Here is a 23,979-nt window from a genome sequence, read left to right on the forward strand (position 1 = left end):
GAAAGTGAGAGGAGCTGCATTTTGTGAGTTCCTACAACCAGTGGGACTTAACACCTGGAATTTTAAAAATCAGCCAGCTTGGTTCTGGAAGAGCCAGGAGGACATTAGGAAGTGGAGTCCCCAACCTTAAAGAGACAGCACAACAAACAGTCTGCGGAGCTACAGCCTGGAAGCAGTAGTTTGAAAAATATTGGAGGCAAACAGGAGGGAGAGTGATTTACTCATCTCAGAGTGTGGCCTGGAGAGGCAGGGATCGCAGGGATACCACATCAGGAACAAAGGAGCTGGCACATGCCATTTCCTTCCCCTACCCCCCAGTATAAAGACACTGCCAGCTGCAATAACCAGCACAGTACCAACATTCACTGCTTAACTTACTTACACTAAGTGCTATCCCTGAGCTTCAGCAGATCTGCCCTTTCCAGTCACACTTGGCTTGGTCTGGGCACTGCAGTCCCCCTGCCTTGGAGTACTAGTGAAAACCCCACCAACACTTTGTCTCCTGACCCTTGCATTTTGTGGGACCTCAGTTCTGGCAGCAGCAGTGGTACATCTCATTTTGCAAGCAGACCACCACATACCTTGTTAAAACATACCCCACCCAACCTGGGACCAAGCACTGCCTATAACAGGCAAAGAGAGCCTCTGCTGACCACTGGACTGAAGGAAAAAGAGGTCATGTCTCAATAATAGAGCACATACAAGACACATAGGAGACAATTCTTGAAGCACGAGGCTCTGGGAAACAGGGGACATTGGACACAGGGCACTATAGGACCTCTTCTTCATAAGGCCATTACTGTGAAGAGCAAGAGATGTAGCTAACTTTCCTAACACAAAGAAACAGACACACAGAATTAAACAAAATGAGGAGATAGAGAAATATGTCCCAAATGAAAGGACCACACCAAGAGACCTAAGCAATACACCTGATAGAAAATTCAAAGTAATTATCACAGAGATTCTTACTGGACTTGAGAAGAGAGTAGAGGACATCAGTGAGACCCTTAGTAAAGAGAAAAGAGAATCAGATATCAAGAACACAATAAATGAGATTAAAAACACATTTGACGAAATAAGTAGCAGGATTGATGAAGCAGAGAAATGAAAAGAAGACAGTAATGGTGTCTAATCAAGGTGAGCAAAGGAGAGGATGGAAAATTTCGTAAATTGAGAAGTCTTAGGAACTCGGTGACTCTATCAAAGTCTAGTAACATTCACATTATCGGGATCCCAGAAGAAGAAAAGATAAGGGGGCAGAAAACTTATTTGAGGAAATATTAGCTGAAAACTTTCCTAATCTGGGGAAGGATACATACCCAGGTATAGAAGTACAGAGATTGTCCCCAAAAATTCAATGCAAGGAGGTCCACATCAAGACACATGGTAATTAAAAAAGCAAAAAGTAGTAGTAAAGAAAAAATTTTAAAGCTTCAGAGAAAAGGGAAATCGCATAAAGCTATCAGCATCTTTTGCAGCAGAAACTTTGCAGGCCAGAAAAGAGTGACATGATGTATTCAAAGTGCTGAAAGGAAAAAATCTGCAGCCAAGAATACTCTACCCAAAAGAAGATGTGTTGTACACACACACACACACGAATATTATGCAGCCATCAAAAATTGAAATCTTGCCGTTTGCAACAATATGGATGAAACTAGAGGGTATTATGCTAAGCAAAATAAGTTAGAGAAAGACAATTATCTTATGATCTCACTGATAGGAGGAATTTGAGAAACAAGACAGAGGATCATAGGGGAAGGGATGGAAAAATGAAAAGACAAAACCAGAGAGGGAGACAAAGCATAGAGACTCAATCTCAGGAAACAAACTGAAGGTTGCTGGAGTGGAGGAGGGGTTGGGAAGGATGGGGTGGCTGGGTGATAGACCTTGGGGAGGGTATGTGCTATGGTAAGTGCTATGAATTGTGTTAAGACTGATGAATCACAGACCTGTACCCCTAAAACAAATAATACATTATATATTAATAAAATTTTGTTTTAAAACAGAAAAGCAGTAAAAATAAGTATTTCTTTAAAAATCAGTTAAAAGATTCATAAAATAAATGGATATAAATTGTGACACCGTGTACCTAAAACATGGGGTGGGAGAGGAGTAAAGAATAGGTTCAGACTTAAGCAGTCATCATCTTAATATGGACAGCTATGCAGATGTTATATACAAACCTAATGGTGACCACAAATCAAAAACCAGTAATAGATATGCAAAAAACAAAGAAAATGGAATCCAGGTATATCACTAAAGAAAGCCAACAAACCATGGAAGAGAGCAAGAGAAGAAAGAATAAGAGAAACATCTATAAAAACAAGTACAAAACAAGTAACAAAATGTCAGTAATTACATATCGGTCAATAAGTACTGTGAATGTAAGTAGACTAAACACTCCAATCAAAAGACATGGGTGGCAGAGTGGTTAATAAAACAAGGCCCATCTAGATGCTGCCTGCAAGAGACTCATTTTAGACCAAAAGACACTTGCATATTAAAAGTGAGGGGATGGAGGTAGCTGTGCCTATGGGTTTGCCGCAGGTAACTTCTTCAGATTGCAGTTCTCTGCTATGCCCGAATAAACCCATCGTTTTCTGATAAACTAAAAATAAATAAATAAATAAATAAATAGAAGCGAGGGGATGGAGAGAAACATTTACCATGCAGATGGATGTCAGAAGAAAGCCAGGGCAGCAATACTTTATGTTGGACAACATAGGCTTTAAGACAAGGGTATAACAGAGACAGAGACATTAAATAATCACAAAGGGGACCATCCAACAAGAAGATATAACAGTTGTAAATACTTATGCACCCAGCGTGGGAGCTCCCAAATACATAAAACAGTGGGAAATAATCAATAGTAATACAGTAGCAATAGGAGGACTTTAACACCCCATTTGCATCAATGGAGAGATCATCCAGACAAAATCAACAGAGAAATAGTAGCTTTATTTATTTATTTGCTTGTTTGTTTTTAACAGTTTAAATAATCTCTGCACCCAACATGGGGCTCAAACTCATGACCCCAAGATCAGGAGTCACTGACTCTTCCAACTGAGCCAGCCGGGCACCTGGTAACAGTAGCTTTAAATGACCACTGGACTAGATGGATATACCAGATATATTCAGAACATTCCATCCTAAAACAATAGAATACACGTTCTCCACAATAGGTTGCATATAAATCCACAAACCAAGTCTCAACAAATTCAGGAAGATCAGAGTCATACTGTGCATCTTTTCTGACCACAACACTATGAAACTAGAAGTCAACCACAAGAAAAAATCTGGAAAGACCACAAATATATGGAGGTGAAATAAAATGCTACTAAATAATGAGTGGGTCATCCAAAAAATAAAAAAAAGAAATAAAAAATTACATGGAGACAAAACGAAAACACAATGGTCCAAAGTCTTTGGGATGCAGCAAAAGCAGTTCAAAGGGGGAAGTTTATAGCAATACAGGTCTACCTCAAGAAGCATGAAGAAGAACAAACATGCCTAAAAACAGCAGAAGGAAGGAAGTAACAAAGACTAGAGCAGAAATAAATGATACAGAAACTAAAAAAACAATAGAACAAATAAATGAAACTAGGAGCTGGTTCTTTGAAAAGATAACAAAATTGATAAACTTCTGGTCAGACAAAAAAGGAGGGAGGACCCAAATAAGCAAAAAAAGTACAAATGAAAGAGGAGAAATAACCAACACCACAGAAATAAAAAACAATTGTAGGGAATATTTTGAAAAATCATATGCCAACAAATTGGACAACCTAGAAGAGATGGATAAATTCCTGGAACCATTTAGCCTATCAAAATAAAAACAGGAAGAGAGAAAATTTGAACAGACCAATTACCAGTAAGGAAATTGAGTCAGTAATGGAAAAACTCCCAACATAGAAAAGTCCAGGACCAGATAACTTCACAGGAGAAATCTACCAAACATTTAAAGAAAGGTTAATACTATTATTCTCAAACTATTCCAAAAAATAGAAGAGAGAGGAAAACTTCAAAATTTATTCTGTGATGCCAGTACCATCCTGATACCAAAACCAGATAAAAACACCACCAAAAAAGAGCACTATAGGCCAGTATATCCCAATAAACATAGATGCAGAAATCCTCAACAAAATATTAGCAAACTGAATCTAAGAATACATTTAAAAAATCATACATCACAATCAAGTGGATTTATTCCTAGGATGCAAGGGTGGCTCAATATTCACAAACCAGTCAACGTGATACATCACATCAGTAAGAAGAATAGAAACAATATAGTCATTCCAACAGATGCAGAAAAAGCATTTGACAAAGTATAACATCCATTCATGATAAAAACCCTCAATAAAGTAGGTTTATCGGAAACATACCTCAACTTAATAAAGGCTATCTGTGAAAAACCCACAGGTAATGTCCATCCTTACTGGGGAAAAACAGAGAGCTTTTCCCCTAAGGTCAGGAACAAGACAAGAATGTCCACTCTCACCACTTTTATTCAACATAGTACTGGAAATCCTAGCCACAGGAATTAGACAGCAAAAAGAAATAAAGGCATCCAAATTGATAAGGAAGAAGTAGAACTTTCATTATTTGCAGATGACATGATACTATATATAGAATACCCTAAAGACTTCACCGAAAAAGAACTACAACTGATAAGTCAGTAAAGTGACAGGATACAAAGTCAATATATGGAAATCTGTTAGCATACCTATATGCTAATAATGAGGCGACAGAAAATGAAATTAAGAAAAGAATTAAAAAAAAAAAAAGAATTCCATTTATATTTGCACCAAAACCAATAAAATACCTAGGAATAAACTTAACCAAGGATGTGAAAGATCTGTGCTCTGAAAACTATTAAAAATTGATGAAAAAAATTCAGGACAACACAAAGAAATGGAAAGACATGCCATGCCAATAGGATAGGAGAACAAATACCGTTAAAATGTCTATGCTACCCAAGGCAATCTACAGATTTAATGCAATCTCTATCAAAATACTAACAACATTTTCCATAGAACTAAAACAATCCTAAAATTTGTGTGGAACCCCAAAGGACCCCAAATAACCAAGGCAATCTTGAAAAAGATAAAACTGGAGATGTCAGAATTCCAGACTTGTTATATTCCAAAGCTGTAGTAACCAAAACAGTATGATACTGTTTTGACAGTAGACTAATGGACAGTAGATCAGTGGACCAGACTAGAATACCCAGAAACCAATCCACAATTATATGGTCAATCTTTGACGAAGGAGGCAAGAATGTACAGCATATGTGGGGCGGGGGGAAGACAGTCTCTTCAACAAATAGTTTTGGGCTCTCTGGATAGCTAAATGCAAAAGAGTGAAACTGGGCCACTTTCTCTAGCCACACACACAAAATGGGTTAAAGATCTAACTGTGAGACCCGAAACCTTAAAAATCCTAGAAGAGATCACAGGCAGTAATTTCTCTGGTATTGGCCATAGCAACATTTTCTGTGTCTCATGAGGCAAGAGGGAAAAGAACAAAAATAAACTGTTGAAACTACATCAACATAAAAAGCTGCATGGTAAAGAAGGAAACAAAGGCAACCTACTGAATAGCAGAAGATATTTGTAAATGACATATCCAATAAAGAGTTAGTATCCAAAATATATAAAGAACTCCTACAACCCCACACCCCAAAACAATAATCCAATTAAAAACTGGGCAGAAGAGGGGCATCTGGGTGGCTCAGTGGGTTAAGCCTCTGCCTTCAGCTCAGGTCATGGTCTCAGGGTTCTGGGATTGAGCCCTGCATCGGGCTCTCTGCTCAGCGGGGAGCCTACTTCCCCCTCTCTCTCTGCCTGCCTCTCTGCCTACTTGTGATCTCTCTCTATCAAATAAAAATCTTTAAAAGAAAAATGGGCAGAAGACATGAGCAGACTTTTCTTCAAAGACATAGATGGCCAGCAGACACATATAAAGACGCTCAGTATCACTCATCATCAGGGAAATGCAAGATATCACCTCACATCTGTCAGAATGGTTAAAATCAGAAACACAAGAAACAAGTGTTGCCAAGGATGTGAAGAAAAGTGAATCCTTATGCACTGTTGGTGGGAATGCAAACTGCTACAGCCACCCTGGAGAACAGTTTGGAAATTCCTCAAAAAATTAAAAATAGAAGTACGCTGTGATCCAGCAATTGCATTACTAGGTATTTACCCCCCAAATATAAAAACACTAATTGAAAGGGGTATATGCACTTCTGTTTATTGCAGCATTATTTACAATAGCCAAATTATGGAATCAGCCCAAGTGTCCATTGATAGGTGAATGGATAAAGAAGATATGATATATGTGTGTGTGTGTGTGTATATATATAATGGAGTATTATTCAAGCATAAAAAAAAAGAATGAAATCTTGGGCTGCTGGGTAGCTCAGTTGGTTAAGCATCTGACTTGATAATCACCTCAGGTCATCATCTCAGGGTCATGAGATGGAGCTCTGCATCAGGCTCCAATCTTAAGCACGGAGCCTGCTTAGGATATTCTCTCCTCCTCCTCCCTTTGCCCAGCCTCACCTCTCCACCCCCCCACCTCATCACATGCTCTCTCGCTCTCTTAAAAAAAAATCTTTTCATTTACAATATAATATGGATGGAACTAGAGAATATAATCATAAGCAAAATTTTCAGAAAGACAACTGTATTATTTCACTGACACAAAACAAACAAGCAAAGGAAAAAAAAGAGACAAACCAAGAAACAGACTCTTAACTATAGAAAACAAGCTGATGGTTACCAGAGGGGAGGTGGTGGGGGAATGGGTGAAATGCGTAATATGTAGTAAAGGGTACACTTAATCATGAAGAGCACTAATGTATAGAATTGTTGAATCACTATTTTGTAGACCTGAAACTAAATAGAACACTGTATGTTAACTAAACTGGATCAAAATTAAAAACTTAATTAAAAATACTTTATTGCTAAAAAATGCTAACCATGATCTGAGCTTTTAGTAAGTTGAAATCACTAATCACAAATCACTATATTTGTGATTAGTGATATATATGTGTACAAATACGATAATAAAAAGTTTTGAAATTGTGAATATTGTGAAATATTGTGAACATTACTGAAATGTAATACATGGACACAAAGTAAGCAAATACTGGGAAAATGAAACCAAAAGACTTGCCTGATGCAGTGTTGCCACAGACCTTCAGTTTGTAAAGAAATCAGTATCTGTGAAGAACAGTAAAGTGGAGCAAAATAAAATGAGGTATACCTGTATTTATTTGAATTGTAATTAGTTCTTTAAAGCAGAAACATGGTATAAATTTAACTGGATTCTTCTGAAGTTTTCATTTGGTAACACTTGGGATCTTGCCAGGACTCCCTGTTTGGTGTCCTCTCCTATGCATCTCCTATATGCATCTGTATGCATTCCTGCACATGTACACACACAGCTTAATTGATACTCAGCTTTTCTTCCTCTTGTCTTCATTTTGTTTAATACTTTCTCCATCTCCTTTGTCAGAATTTACTAGAGCATGGGAGGAACAAAGAACGTAATAAAGCATCAAAGAATTTTAGAGAAACCAAAGTACTTGGGTGTATTTTGTTCATATATCCCTAGATCTGTATAAATTGGCCCTGCCTACTCCCCATCCCCCACTAACTTGTTCAGCTTGCTTGTTTTTTTTTTGTTTGTTTGTTTGTTTTAAAGATTTTATTTATTTATTTGACAGCTAGAGATCACAAGTAGGCAGAGAAGCAGGCAGAGACAGAGGAAGGGAAGCAGGCTCCCCGCCGAGCAGAGAGCCTGACACGGGGCTCCATCCCAGGACCCTGGGATCATGACCGAGGTGAAGGCAGAGGCTTTAACCCACTGAGCCACCCAAGCGCCCCAGCTTGCTTGTTTTTATTAACCGGTATTATCAATGAGAAAGGGAAATATTTCTAAATGAAACTTCTTTCTATTTGTGATCTATATATTAATAACAGATTTAGCAGTGGAAAAATATAAAAGTTCTTACTCTGTTAAGTCCTTTGACAGGAAAATTCTTAATACTTAAGACAAAGTGATACAAACAATAATTCATTTAGTTAATGAACATTTGAAAAAATTAATTTATTATAACCTGAATATCTTGAATTCCCAAAATGGATACTCAAGATAATTTAAAATTAACTCTTTTTTTTCAGATTTTATTTTGTATTATGTATGTTAGCCACCATACAGTACATCATTAGTTTTTGATATAGTGTTCCATGATTCATTATTTGCATATAACACCCAGTGCTCATTACAACATGTGCCCACCTTAGTTTAGGACTTTGATGCTTTTTAACTGTTCATTTATTTTGTTGTTAATTGGAAATATTTGTGTTCATTTTGTTTCAGAAAAGAACTGCTTTTAATGAGGTACACCATCCATTGTGAAAGTGGAAAAGTAAAGATTATTCATCATGCCTGCTGTGGCTTCAGTTCCTAAAGAACTCTACCTCAGTTCTTCACTAAAAGACCTCAACAAGAAGACAGAAGTTAAACCAGAGAAAATAAGCACGAGGAAGTATGTATCCTTTGCTAGTTTCACTGAATCATATTAATTTTTAGTTCATTTCCATATTATAAAGTGGGTTAGATAAGTAGTCAGTTTGAAGTTTGTTTGAAAAATGGCATCATCACATGAATAAAGTAAGACCTCCTTAGAGAAGTTCTGATACGCATATTTTCTGTTCTCTGGACAGTGTAACAATTATAAGTTTAAGAGGTAAAGACTACCAAGGTTTCCACAAAACTCATTCAACCACAGTTAATGTCTTTTCATAAAATAGTATAGATATACTTTAATTAAAGATCATTTTTATCCATGTATATTTCACATTTAAGATATGACCCTAGCATAGTCTTTCTTTGATTAAAAGAGGAGAAACATATATTTTTTGTCTAATATTTAGCAGAGTATTAATTTGTGCCAATTTGACATGAACTTTCAATGTAATGATATATGTGTTTTTATTTTTGAAGACACATAGTCTATCTACCTGCTAAGGTGAAGGCTAGAGATGATACTTCACTGATAATGATTATAAAATCTCTCCTGAGATAAAATATAATGGGGAGAGGTCCAGGTATTTTGGTATTTACTGAAAGTAATATTGCTAAAAATAGGATATCAGTAAAATTGTTAACTTGATAGTTTTATCTCTGATACGGGACAAGAGGCAATAGTGGAAATTTTCTTCTGAATTAATTTTGACAGACAAAGGAGAAGATTTGGAGATAAGTAACTACATAATTAATAGAGTTGGAAATAGAGGTTTCAGAAAAAAAGGTGGATTTAGTCAGCCATATATCCCAGACTTGGGGCAAGCAGATTTTAGAAAGCAGAAAAGAGGTGTTCCATGGCTCCTCCATAAATGGGAGGCTCTAAAAAAATGGTATATATGATCCCAGATGAATCTGTGAAGAGGTATCTGAAGAGACCTGTGAATGCACAGGGACATCCCTATGCATCATTTTCTAAAGGAAATAGAAGCTGGAAAGAAAACAAAACATCAGGGATGAAGAGGAGAGAACAGTAGGAACTTTAAAGAAGGTCACAAAAGAAAATCCCAAAATGAACTGATATTTCTAACCATTACAGTGGACAAAAAGGGTCTTTTAAAAAGACAATCTTTTCAGGGACAGGAAGAATAAGAGAAGGATTGGCCTACTTCTTGACCTAAGTTGGTAGTATTGGTGGGTAACAGAGAAAACAGTTCTATTTAACTTCTGTTGATGGGGCGCTTGGGTGGCTCAGTCTGTTAAGTCTCCAACTTTTGATTTGGGCTCAGGTTGTGATCTCCAGGTCATGAGATTGAACCCCATTTTGGACCCTGTGAGGAGTTGCCCCCTCCCCCATGGAGCCTGCTTAAGATTCTCTCTCCCTGTCCCCCCAACCCAATTCTCGAGTAGGTGCTCTCTAAAATAAATAAAAAATTTAAAATAAACAAAAAATTTCTGCTGAATGACTTTCAAATAGAAAACAATGGGAAAGATAAAGCCACCTTGAAGCTTTCTCAGAGATCTTCACATAATCCTGAGACAGATCAATTCATTCTAGCCATGTCTGGGTTAGCTCTGGGACCACCTTGATCCCATAGGAAGTGGTATGTCAGCAGGACTTCCTTAAATATACCTCTTCATGTTCTTGCTATGGCATAGCACTAATTGAAGAAGGATAGGATCCTTTTAGGATTTTTAGCTGTTTCACTGTACTCACAGTGACTCTGTGACCATCTCAGCTTGGTCTGCTACGTATAAGCTTGTGAGATATACATGCATCAGAGTGAAAGAAGTTTAGATAAAAGTTGAGAAAGAAGTTTACGTAAAACCCAAGGACTGTTGCTTCCACTCCTAAACTCTTCCAAAGAGAATCTGCTCACTAGCTTTGGTTTGATTTATCTGTATTTTAGGACCATGATGCCATGCTAGGCAGGTGTACACATGCTAAGCAGGGTGTATCTTTGGTCGTAAATATAACTTTGGCTCTGTTCTTTATGTGGTGTTCTTGGCCTGGCCAACTTCATCATTAATTCATGTTTTAGTTGTGGAGCAGATTGAAAATTACAGAAAACAAGAAACACTGCCCTGTATAGATAAAATTGATAAAGCACATTATACATGAGCATTAGTACTCTAACTAGGTTGCCAAAACTTTAGTCCTCAGTGATTGAATTCCTCTCAAAGAAATGCCCATTTTATTAATTTGCTTTCTAAAGACTTAACCAGGCAGATGACCTTAGAATGAATGCCACAGAATCCTCAAATTTACCAAGTGGAATTTTAAGATCACTTATTTTTAGACTTTAAATCTCTTTTCCTTCCAGCACCAGTGAATCAGAGTGCAATTTGGTCATTTTGTAGAAGACTTTAACCAAGTAAAAAGATTGAACTCATGTTTCTTTCCCTGCCCCTTGTTTCTTGGATTTTTGGGTGGGGAGATTTTTACAGCATAGTTAGAAAGGGGTGAGGAGAATTGAAAAATATCTTAACATTAAACATTAACTAAAGATTTTAGCTCTCCTACTTCAATGCAAGTGGTATGGAGTTATCTTCCTTAATCGTAGAGTATGACTATTAAATGACTGCCCAAGGACCACTTGTCTCAGGATTATCTATCATAGCAAATCTTAAAACTGGGCTCAGTGCATTTTGAACAGTTCAGTGGTATATAAACGACTGTTAGGAAGCAGAAGTATTTATTAGTAGGATAGGGGAATTTTCAGGTTGCATCCAAACATGTATGAAACTTTGTATCATTTACAAAGTCATGCAGTCTGAATTATGAAATTCACTTACCAAGATTCTCTGTAGACCTTATCATGATTTCCCCCCTGCCTTTATGTCAGATGTTTTAATTATTTTTTTCTCTAATTGAAGTTATGTACAGAGTGCCCTGAAGATCTTCAAGACAGCAGAAGAATGCAGATTAGATCGTGATGAGGAAAAGGCTTATGTACTATATATGAAATATGTGACTGTTTATAATCTTATCAAAAAAAGGCCTGATTTCAAGCAACAGCAGGTACCTTTCATTTTTGCATTTTTATTTGCTAAGTTATTTTTGCACAGTAGAGCTACTGATTTCCTCTAAAAGTTAACTGATATTGAAATTAGGTCACACTATGTAGCACCAAGTTCAAACTCTTATGCAGCTATAAAAAGTAAACTAAATGTTTAGTTTCTTCATTTTTAACTGTATGTATGTGGATGTAATCACACTGTATACACATACCTCATTTGCCTTGGATTAGTACAAGTTTATAGCAATGTAAAGATGCCTAAGTTTTCTGTTACAGTAAATGATCACCAGATCAAGTGGAAGGATTCAGTTTACTCATGCATTAAATACGAAAAATGTGTCTGTAGTCATACTTTCTCAGGATTCAGGATTTTGTCAAGTAATGTGTGTGTATGTGTTTCATTTTTACTTTTTTATTTGAGTGTAGTTGAATACAATGTTACATTAGTTTCAGGTGTACAACAGTGATTAGATGTATAAATTAGATAAATTTATACATTATGCTGTGCTCACAAGTGTGGCTACCATCAGTCACCATACAACACTATTATATCATTGACTACATTCCCTATGTTCTGCCTTTTATTCCTGTAACTTAATCTATTCCATAGCTGGAAGCCTGTCTCCCACTTGCCTTCACCCATTTTCCCCCTCCCCTCCCCCCTCCCCTCTGGCAACTATCAGTTCTCTAAATTTACAGGTATGATTCTGCTTTTTGTTTGTTTATTCATTTGGGGTTTTTTTTAGGTGCTGCATGTGAGTGAAATCATATGATATTTGTCTTTCTCTATCTGACTTGTTTCATTTAGCATAATATCCTTTAGGTCCATCCATGTTGTCACAAATTGGGGGTATAGCTCAGTGGTAGAGCATTTGACTACATGTTGTCACAAATTATACAGTCTCATCCTTTTTATGGCTTTGTAATACTCCAGTGTATGTATGTATATGTGTGTATGTGTGTGTGTATGTGTACACACCACATCTTCCTGTTTCATTTGTCAGTCTCTGGTTGGTCAGTCTCTTGTTTTTATGTGACAACTTTTTATATTTGAGTGACATTGTAGCTGTGTTAAAGAATCAGTTAATATTGGGGCGCCTGGGTGGCTCAGTGGGTTAAGCCTCTGCCTTCGGCTCAGGTCATGATCTCAGGGTCCTGGGATCAAGCCCCGCATCAGGCTCTCTGCTCAGCAGGGAGCCTGCTTCCTCCTCTCTCTCTGTCTCTCTGCCTACTTGTGGTCTCTGTCTGTCAAATAAATAAATAAAATCTTTAAAAAAAAAAAAAAAAAAGAATCAGTTAATATTGATTGCTTCCATTTTTATTTACTATTATTACTATTACTTTTCCTTTTTATCCTTTGAGCAAGTTCCTTTCTTTTGCTGAAGCTGTGGGAAAGGAGGGAAGGTGGGAGAGATATAAATGGATAAAGAGAACTAATAACTAGGTATGTCTTGCTAGAGAACATGGTTGCATTTCAGCTGTACCAGAATCGGACAAAAGAAGAACACAGCGAGTAGGTTAGAGAAATTGGAGGAATATTGTGTTGGTGGTTCCACCAGCAGTCTTGCTGCCAGACAATAAGCAGCAGCAACTTATACTGTGAATAGGTTTCTCACCTGGTTGAGAAGCCTTCTTGAATTAATATTGAGATTTTGTTGTTGTTGTTCACTGAATTGGTTTGCCTTATTTAAATTGACTTACAGAAGTGAAAAATGTTCTCTTATTCTTTGAAATAACTTTTTTTTTAAGTTTTTTTTTTAAGATTTTTTTTTTAAAGGTTTTATTTATCTGTTTGACAGAGAGATCACAAGCCAGCAGAGAGGCAGACAGAGAGGCATGGGGAAGCAGGCTCCCCACTGAGCAGAGAGCCAGATGCGGGGCTTGATCCCATGACCTGAGTCGAAGGCAAAGGCTTAACCCCCTGAGCCACCCAGGTGCCCCTGAAATAACTTTTTTTTTCCCCCAGAGCAGTGTGACCTATATAATTTCTTTTGGTTGTTGGTTAAGGGATGACTTTAGTGTTTTATTTAATAGTGATAAGTCATTGCTGGTATTTCTTTTCACCAACAAAGTTATGTTAATAATAGTTACAGGGATTTAGATGTAGCTTTGGAAAGGTGGCCCCTTGCATGTGAGGTTCTTCCTTCTGTCCACAGTTGGCTAGATTGGTCCTAATCTTAGAACATTCTTGAACATACCTATCTGCAAATACAGAGGCCTGCCCAAATTCAAACAAGTTTCTGTACACTCTTTGATGGTTTTTATAATATCTATTAAAGTGGAATTACTTTTAAAAGAAGGGTAAAAGTGTTTAGTAAAGTAAATTTTTTTGAAAGATTTACAATTTTGGATAGCTTGGTAGTTTTGGTGTCTGCTGTTTTGTCTGTTGTGGTAGGGCAAATTTTTTATGTATTTACTTTTTGCTGTAGTTTATTTCCTTTCTTTCATTCTTTTTTTCTTTTCTTAAGATTTTATTCATTTGACAGAAAGAGAGGGGCAGGCAGAGTCAGGGGAGAAACAGATGTGGGACTTGATCCCAGGACCCTGGGATCATGACCTGAGCCAAAGGTGGCCACTCAACTAACTGAGCGCACCCAGGCACCCTGACTTTTTGCTGTAATTTTCTAAGTTAGTGGTTGCCTTTTTTCTTTGAAAAGATTGGGAGTGTTCTTGTAGCTACTTTTTTAACTTGAGAAGATTAGGAGTGAAGTTTAATCGATAAGAATTTTTTTCCATTTCCACAGAGTATCTATGACATTCCCAGAGGGAGTAGTTGAAAGTTGCAGGAGTTGTTCAGCTTAGGAAGCTCCCTCCCAAGGCTCAGGTAACTCAGGCTGTTACTTCATGCACTGGAGTTGTTCATTTGCTTCTGTCCAGGGTACATATTTCCTTCTGCCTTAGAACTGTTTTGTTTTATTTAACCCAACATCTCCAGTGCACTTCAAGTATGTGAAGTGTTAAATTTACCAACTAGGCATTTTCTAGGATTTACACTTTAAATCAGGTAGGGGCAGAATATGTCACTAGTCTTCTTCAGAAACCTGTATCTTTCACTCTTGTTTTACATGAGGGAGTATTTAAGATTTAGATAAAATGTTAATTTAGCAAGGTCACTAGTAAAGGATTTTACATTTCTTACTCATTGAAAATCCCTTTATGAATAATTTTTTCAGGGTTATCTGAAAAGGGAAATAATATTAAAATATTAGTGTAGTAAAGTCTAGATAAATTAGAATTATATTTTCAAATCTGCATGGTATACATGATAATTAATCCTAAATATTATTGGTAAGCCTTTTTATTTGTGAAATCATGAGACTTGAGTTTTTATGTTCAGGAATAAGAAAGTTCTATTTGGGTAAACCTGAGAAACAAACATTTTAGTTGTGTAAAAATTGGATGTTATTTTTCTATTCTGCCAACTTGAAAATATTAATTGTTCTCCTTTAAGAACACAGAGAGAGATAATTACTGACCAAAAAACCTCCCTAATATTAGGGAGTGTCTTCTAGAAGTTTGTAACAGGCATGCCTAAACACAAACAATTTTTTCAGAATTTAAACAGGGTTAAGCTGGGCTTATAGGCTGGCTTTTTTTAATAAGCTCATGTCAAAAAATTAAAAAACAAGTCACAGTAATTTTTGTGTTTTATTTTTATGAGAGAAATCTTATAATAATGATTAAATTTTGTTTTCTGTTGAAAATACATTGCATCGGGATGCCTGGGTGGCTCAGTCAGTTAAACATCTGCCTTTGGCTCAGGCCATCATCCCGGGGTTCTAGAATCAAGCCCCGCATCGGGCTCCTTGCTCAGCGGGGAGCCTGCTTCTCCCTCTGCCTGCTGCTCCCTCTCCTTGTGCTCATGCTCTCTCACTCTGTCTGACAAATAAATATGTACAATCTTAAAAAAAAAAAAATACTGCATCAAAAGTCTGGACATTGTGGCAGCTAAAGTTTTCGGTTGATACAATATTGAAAAAAACTTTACTTTTATTGAAATTATGTAATGAAGGGCCTTTTAATTTATTTAGTCTTTATTTAGAAGAATAAGCCTAACCTAAAACATGATGTACTTTATTTATGTATTTTAAGTATTCTCTACATCCAATATGGGGCTCAAACTCACAGCCCCAACCCTGAGATATCAAGAGCTGCTTGTTCTACCTACTGAGCCAGCCAGGAGCCCCAAAACATGATCTTCTTTTAGGCTAAACAGACATATGGTAGCTGTTATCAATAGATTTACCCCATACCAGCTCTTAGTGACTGCTTTTCAAAGAGCCAGCAGTGCATATCTTGCCTCTTGGTCTTTCTTTTTATTAATTTTTTATTACTATATCATTTGTGATGAACTGTGCTACTAGGCTCTGTTTCAGAGTCACACTGACAAGTTGTGGCCAGTTAGATAATTAGAGCCAAAAATCAGCTGAGTTTCACTGTGCTACTGTCATGTTCAGCCAACCTTAATTTGAAAATATCACTGATTGCAGGATCTAATCAATGACCTCTTAGAGAAGTTATTTTTCTTAACTTTATTCTGCTTAAGTTATGTGCCAAATGTTTTGTGTTTTTTTTAAAGATTATATTATTAATGATTTATTTCCATCATCTGATACTTACTCAAGGTTTCCTCAAGTGTTTTATGTCAAAATTGTTTTGACTCCAGTTGAGAGGTGGGTTCCTATTATAAAGGTGGAGGCAAAAACATCGCAGTTTAAAACAAGGAAAACAAAATAAATACCATGCTGTAGGTCAATATACAATTTGCTTTACTGCTTCTGATTCTAGAGAAAGAAAACTAAGTAACATATTTGCAATAGGAAAATACATATTTTTCCTGAAAGCTTTGCTTTTTGGTCTTACTCATAAATAATAGGAATAGTATTTTATACTTTTTTTTTTTAAGACTTTTACTTATTTGAGACAGAGAGAGAGAGTGTGTGCACAAGCAGGGAGAGAGGCATAGGGAGAGAGAGAAGCGGACTCTCAGCTGAGCAGGGAGCCCGATGTGGGGCTTCATCCCAGGACCCTGAGATCATGACCTGAGCCAAAGACAGATGCTTAGCCATCTGAGCCACCCAGGCACCCCCAGTATTTATACTGAAAGGTGTCTTCCAAATAAATAAAATTATTACCTTTTAGGGTTTGGGGTTTTTTGTTTGTTTGGTTTTTTTTGTGTGTGTTTGTGCAAACTAATTGTATGAAGAGATGCTTTTGAAACATTTGGAGAACAAGTTGTATGTTTATGTAGGTTAAAAGTTAAAAAAAAAAAAGAAAAAAAGAAAAACTTCGTTCAGTCATGTTTTCATCCAATCTTTCCTTCACATAGCACCATGATTTTAACGTTTTTAGCATTAGTGCTGTGTACAATGACCAGTACTAAAAGTATGGGATGGTTTTCTTATAATTTTAGGACTACTTTCACTCAATACTTGGACTTGCAAACATCAAAAAAGCTATTGAAGAAGCTGAAAGACTCTCTGAAAGCCTTAAACTCAGGTACAGACATTATTGTAAAATCTTTAAAAGAACATAAATTTAGAAGATAAAAATAATATTTAGAACTTGTCCATTTATATCTGACCATGCGTATGAATCTGAGTTCCTAGAAATAAATCTTACATTAACAAAAATTAGAATCTTCTGCCATATTACCTTTATTATGTTTATGTGTTACATTCATATTTTTTACTGAAAATCTGAAAATGTTTAGAATGATAGATTGTTGTGGTAAGCCTTGGTGTAGTACATCAGAGCTCAGGTTCAGGTTTTCCTAACACTGACAGGATTTTTTAGAAAAATAAAATTCCTCATATGCCCCAGGTTGTAATGTGCTACTGGACACTGGTCTTATGGGAATGAAGTATTTACTATTAGTTTTGAACTGCCTAGTTTGCAGTAGCTATTGTGTTTAAAAACAGATCTAATTCTAGTATTTACCGTGACTGGCTTGCCAGGCTTATAAAGTAATAAGAAATTAAAAATGGTGTGTTCTAATTTTTAGTTATTAATCATTCTTTAACAGAATAAAAAGGGAGCTATTTTTCTAACTGATTTTTCACAGTTGAATCAATGAACTATTCTAGTTATAGATATCATAGTCTTTACTTAGAAATTATCTTCTTGAATTAATATATTCCTTTTATCCTTTTCAGAAATTACTAATCTTGGGGCTGGAATATGTTAGGGTGGTTGGTACAATTTAGAATCACCATTCTTTTCCTCCTTTCACCAGCTAATCAACTGAGTAGAACAGAATTTCTCCTAATCTTTGGGCACTGATGTTTCTCTTGAATTTGTCTAGTTTTTCCCTACTTGTACTGTTACCAGAGATACTCCTTTATCTTTTGGTCATGTAAGCCATTTTCTCACTTATTTGCTGTCTTTACCTTTTTATATTTTGGACTACTTTATAAGTGAATTAGTTCATTTAAAGAGTGTAAGTCCTTTGAAAAAGGAATTGCAGGAGAGTTGAATTTTTTTAAGGGTTGAAATTAGTGCGGAGGAAAGAACAAAAAGAGCATTAAACAACTTTAACTTCAGAGCATAGTGTTTCTTTTCAAGATTTTTGGGCAATTTAAAATCTACAGAGGGCAAAGTTATGAGTTGTGGTTTGGAACAGAACACTGGCAGAATCAAATTTCAGCTGGAGGGTGGAAGTTTGCTGCCATAAAATACCCCACAGTAGGGTACTAATTTTATGGAACTGGAACTCTTTATTTTTCATGATCGTGCCAGTAAAAGACATCTTGACTTCTTTTTTCAACTAGATATGAAGAAGCCGAAGTTCGGAAAAAACTTGAAGAAAAGGACAGACAGGAGGAAGAGCAGCTGCAGAAACAGAAAAGGCACGACGCAGGGAGAGAGGATGGTGGCACATCACCTAAAAGCTCCTTGGAAAATGTAATGGATTCCAGAGACAAAACCCAAAAGGTATTTCAGATTTATTCTGTGAAGTAAAAAGATTGTTTTTTTTCCCCCAGATAATTTGCTCAGTGCAAATTGAGATAACCGCTACAACACACTTTTAGGCAACAAGAGTAAAATTTAATTTAGTGTTTTTATTAGAAATTGAATTAAATATTCTAGCTTCATTTGATTCTGTGTTTCTTTTGGAGCTTTACAGAACCCTGTTCTGTGCATTAATTAGTTTTGTACAGTTATTATCAACTTGATTAGAGCAGTAGAAAGCAGTTGAGTTGTAATTCAGTATATCTGAGTTCCAGTCCCGTGTCAAGTCTTGCTTCACCCTTCTAGGACTTCATTTTCTCATTGCCAAATGAAGATCTTGAAATAGATGATCTTTAAGGTCTCTTTTTTCTAATGTAACTTAAATTGAAAAAGATTTGGTTACTACTTATTTGATGCCCAACCTTACGTGTTTGTAGGGTCTCATACTCTCTCCCTCGCTTTTTCTTCCTTTCTGACCATTTCCCTTTCCTTTTCCTCATTTGTTCCATTTATTCAGTGACTACTTGTAATCTAGCCACATCATTTGTTTGGCAAGAACCATCAGTGACTCAGTCTGTACCTGCCAGTGGTATCTCCTTCCCTTTACCTTCTGAGAAGCTACTCTTCCTAAAATATAATTTCTTTCTTTTCTTTTGTGTGTATGTGTGTTTCCTAAAATACAATTTCTTATGTACTGTCAAAATTCAAAATTACTTTTTCTTAAGGATTTTGTAGCTTTCAGCTGTCATTTGTATGTGAATCATCATCGGTTCATTAAGAAATAGTTGTTGAATTACTTGTGACATTGTACTAAGCACTATTTTAAAAAGAAGTGAAGAAATATGGTTTGTTGATTTTAGGAACTCATAATGTAAGATAAGTAACACTGCCTTAGCGGGATGTTCTTTTGTAGGTCAAATGACGGATACAGATAAAGAGCAAAACTTCAAAGAACTGTGTGAAAGGGACTTTAAAATGTCTTTATTTTGTTGCCTTTCCAGCAGGAGAGCCAACTAGTTTTTATTACTTTTACTTTTGTTTAGCCTTTTTATACTGAAAAAAAAGTATAATTAGACACTGTTACCCAGTGTCAATAATCAGCTAACATTTCTCACCTAACACTTGTCACATTTTGTATCTGCACTTCCCCCTTTTGCTAGATTATTTCAAAGCATGTTATAGAGGACATACCATTTTACTACTAAATGTTTCAGTGTACATCTCAAAGAAAGGGACATTTTCTTTTTAATGACAATACTATTTTTTCACCTCATAAAATTAACAATAATTCCCTGATATAATCTAATACCCAGTCTATATTCACATTTACCCACTGTCTCATAATGATATTTTAGAGTTGATTTGTTTGAATTAGGATCCAGACAAGGTCCACTCGTAGTCTTCTGATTGTTTTGTCTCTTAAATTAAGTCTCTGTAGTACTCTCTGCTTTAGTCCCCCATTTCACTTTTTTAATTTCTTGCCTTTGACTTTTTAATATAGATCAGGTCTGTGAAATGAACCAACCACAGTCTGGATTTGTCTAATTGTTTCCATCTTGTATCATTTTAATCTATACATCTATCTTCTATATTTGTTGTAGGCTAGAAGTTCAACCTAGAAGCTTAATGGGATACAGGTTCAGTTTTTGCTTTTGGCAAGTGTACTTCATAGGTGATGCTGTGCACTTCATAACTGCATCGTATTAGGAGGCACATTATATACATTCCTTTTTTAATTTTAGTGATGCTAAAATTGATCACTTCTCAAGTGGTTGTTGGTTTTTCATCTATAAAATGAGTTAGTACCTTACAGAAATAACCCGCGTTGTCTTGGTTAGAAAATACAATTATATTATTACAAATTTTTGTTTTCCTTCAACTATGTAATATTGAACTCTGAAAGGAATAGCCAGAATTTTAATTTCATTGTAAGAAATATTCTGTCATTGAATTAAATATTAAATTTCTTAACAGACTGTGCTTTTATATTTAGCCTTTAACTGAAGAAAATTTCAAGGAGGTGTTACATGATTCTGTTGTACTGCTAGTTATTTTAGCTGTTTTCTGCTGCCAGATAACCTGATGAAGCCATGACTCTTCATTGTTATTTTAATAAAATACCAGTACTTTGCACACTTCATTTTCTGGGCTTTTAGTTTCAGTGAAGTAGTAGAGTTGAACTTTCTGTTTCTATAAAAAATTTTTACTTCTGTTAAAGTTGAAACTTTCTTTTTCTGTGAAACAGATAAATGGTGAAAAGAATGAAAAAAATGAGACCACAGAGAAAGGTAAGTGTGTACAGAAGGGAGGGAGTTCTTTTGGGTCATTATTGAGATCTTTTAATGCAAATAAGCTTCAGATTTTACATTTACATGTATGTAAGTGAACAATGTTTACATACATTTTGTATGTAAGCTTTATCATTTTTCTTAGTCTGTGCAATTATATCGAAAACGTGTTTATATTCTGCATATATCATGGGGAATATTTATGTTAAATTGTGATTAAAAACAAAGCCACAGTTTGTACTTTTCAGTGTTGTTTTTTTTTTTTCCAAGATACAGTTTAGCAAAGCGGTTAAGAGCACAGACTCTCCAAAGTTAGACTGCCTGGAGTTTGAATACTGTCTCCTTTGAATTTTCATGTGATCTTGAGCATGTTACTTAACCTCTCTACCTTAATGTCCCCATCCTGCAAAGTGAGGGTAATAGTAGTATCTGGTCTATAGACTTACTGTAAAGATTGAATAAGTTAGTATGTGTGAAACTCTTAGTGACTTTATATAAGTGAACTTTATAAAAGGATTTGTGTATTTACTATTATGACTCTAGTTTGTAGACCTAATTATTTGAAAGTCTTTTCCATTTCCCTCAGAAAAATCCAAACTAGTAATTTGGATGTTATCCGTATGTGATATTGATATTCCAGTCACAAAAATGTGACCTAAACAGCAAAACTTGGACAGTTGTGTAAGTTTTCCTCTCTCAGGAAAGGTTCAGCTTAAATATCAATTGTATGTAACATTAAAGTGAATTCTCTATTTAAAATGTTACTGTACAGGGACACCTGGGTGGCTCAATCGGTTAAGTGGCTGCCTTTGGCTCAGGTCATGATCCCAGGGTCCTGGGATGGAGTCCCACATCAGGTTCCTTGCTCCATGGGGAGCCTGCTTCTCTCTCTTCCTCTGCCTGCCATTCTGCCTGTTTGTGCTCTCTCTCTCTCTCTCTGACAAATAAATAAATAAAATCTTAAAAAAAAATTACTGTACAACAGGGGCACCTAGATGGCTCAGCCAGTTGAACATCCAGCTCTTGATTTTGGCTTAGGTCATGATCTCAGGGTCATGAGATTAAGCCCTGCACCAGGCCCTGTGCTCAGCAGGGGAATTTACTTGAGAGTCTCTCTCTTTCTCTCCCTCTCCCCCTCCCCTGTTCTAAAATAATAAATAAATATTTTAAAAAATTAAATACTACCATACAACAATTAAAAAAATAGTGTAGTAAGACACCTTCCTAAAAGTTGTTATTAATTCATTCCAAGATTTGTTTTTATCTATGTTTTTTGTATCTCATCCTGCTTGGGTGTTACTTTTCTAAGTGGTTTGTTCCCAACTTTTTTGGGTAATTTTGATGTCAAAATGATCTTGATGGTTAGAGAGGGAAGTAGGGTGGTTATTAGCAGGTGGGTAATTTAGCTTAGGAGATATTGTGACTATGTTCTTCTCAAAGCTCACTGCCAAAATAGTTCTTTACATTTTAAGCTCCTTTGTAATAGCTTTTTATTTTTTTAAATCTTTATTTGGTTCTTGTTTTTTTTTAATTTATTTTTAAAGTTTTTATTATTGAAGTATAGTTGACCTTGTTGTGTATTTTAATCTTCCCTTTCAGGTGGTAGATGCTGGAAGAGAAAGATAGCAACATAACAAATATTTATTTTGGCTAAATATTAAAGGGTTAGAGAGTAAACATTTTAGGCTTGGGGGTGGGGGATGCTGTCATTCTTGCTGTCTCAGCTAGAAAACAGCCATTTACAATATGTAAACACTTTTCTACAGCTATATTCCACTAAAAACAGGTAGCCATAGTTTGTCAACCCCTGATTCAGAGCACAATTACCCCCCATAAGACCTCATCAGAGACTTTTTAAAAAGAATGTAGAACCTGTCAAGAATTTTTGAACCAAAAAAAAAAAAAGAATTTTTGAACCATAGATGTTTCTTCTCGTTGACATTTGTTAAATGATTTAATTACTGAGAATAAGAATATTTTCATGAGATGCATATATTAATTTCCTTTATTTTATTCCAGCAGCAGAACCAGCACCAGATGTAGTTGTAACCTCAAGAGCAAGTTTTGGTGTTTTAAGCCTTCAACATTGAACTAGTTTCTTGATAAATGTCAAAAACACAAATTATATGTAATGTTATATATAACATATAACACAATATCATATACCTAACATAATATCATATACCTATCCTGTATATGATACCTAGTACCCTTCATTCTTCTAGAAGAAGAAATGATTATTCTGTGTTTACTGAACAGAACTAGGTGTTTCTCGTTGCTTATATTGTCTCTCTTGATTCCAAGGAACAATCACAGCAAAGGAGCTATACGCAATGATGATGGATGAAAACATCAGCTTGATTATAATGGATGCTCGAAGAATGCAGGATTATCAGGATTCCCATATTTCAAATTCTCTCAGTGTTCCTGAAGAAGCCATCAGGCCAGGGTGAGTCATCGTATTTAGTTAGGTAAAATGGTTAACTGTGGACAGTAGTTAATGTTATTACTTAGCATCCAAGCTACATATGATAAAGTAGATTTTTCTCCTCCTATTGCTCCTTAATGGCACACTCTACCCTTTCTCTGAGGGGTGGTATAAAGGACATTATGGTTTGGCTATTTTCTCCTATTTGTGGCATTTTTAGTCTTATTAGAAAAGAAATGAAGCTGCCTTTGTGAGCCTTCTGTCCTGAGCTTTTTGTTGACTAGTTTCTCCTGTTATTTTCTATTTCTGAGCTTGTGAAGCATGTGCACCAAATTGACTAAAATTGTGAACTAATTGTTTCTTATTTTGAAATACCCCATGCTATTATCTGTGGTAAAAGAGTACACAAACACTTTTTGTGAGGGGCGGGGTGGGAAGGCAGTAATAGCCAAATGATTCCATAAGCAAATAGACTCTAAAGTCAGACTATATTCAGATCATAACTGTCTTTTATCAACTACATTACTTCTAGCCATTGACCCCACCTGTCTAAGTCTATGTTTCCATCTGTGAAATAGGGATAGTAAAACTATGTATTTCAGAAGTTTTGAGAAGTTTAAGTGAAAAATTTTATACACACACACTTTAGCACAGTGGCTGGCACTAGTAGGGGCTTACTAAAAAGTTTTTTTTCTTCTTTGATTAGGCTTTAATCTGTAAAGTTACTTGCATGGATATATTATATATTAAAAAGTATCAT

The 23,979-nt window shown here is 35.8% G+C and overlaps 1 protein-coding gene across 1 annotated transcript in view; it reads left to right on the top strand.

The window, feature by feature from the left end:
• Positions 1 to 23,979, top strand: part of USP8 (ubiquitin specific peptidase 8) — a 74,459-nt gene that overhangs the window by 12,374 nt on the left and 38,106 nt on the right. The window contains exons 2-7 of the mRNA XM_080809585.1: positions 8,386 to 8,554; positions 11,410 to 11,554; positions 16,966 to 17,051; positions 18,323 to 18,485; positions 20,749 to 20,791; positions 23,096 to 23,240. Coding sequence (XP_080665711.1) covers positions 8,451 to 8,554; positions 11,410 to 11,554; positions 16,966 to 17,051; positions 18,323 to 18,485; positions 20,749 to 20,791; positions 23,096 to 23,240 — 686 coding nt within the window. The 5' untranslated portion in view covers positions 8,386 to 8,450. The remainder of the gene's footprint in view (positions 1 to 8,385; positions 8,555 to 11,409; positions 11,555 to 16,965; positions 17,052 to 18,322; positions 18,486 to 20,748; positions 20,792 to 23,095; positions 23,241 to 23,979) is intronic.

This window comes from Martes martes, assembly GCF_963455335.1.
Source record: "Martes martes genome assembly, chromosome: 7".
In the NCBI taxonomy this organism is placed as follows: Eukaryota; Metazoa; Chordata; class Mammalia; order Carnivora; family Mustelidae; genus Martes; species Martes martes.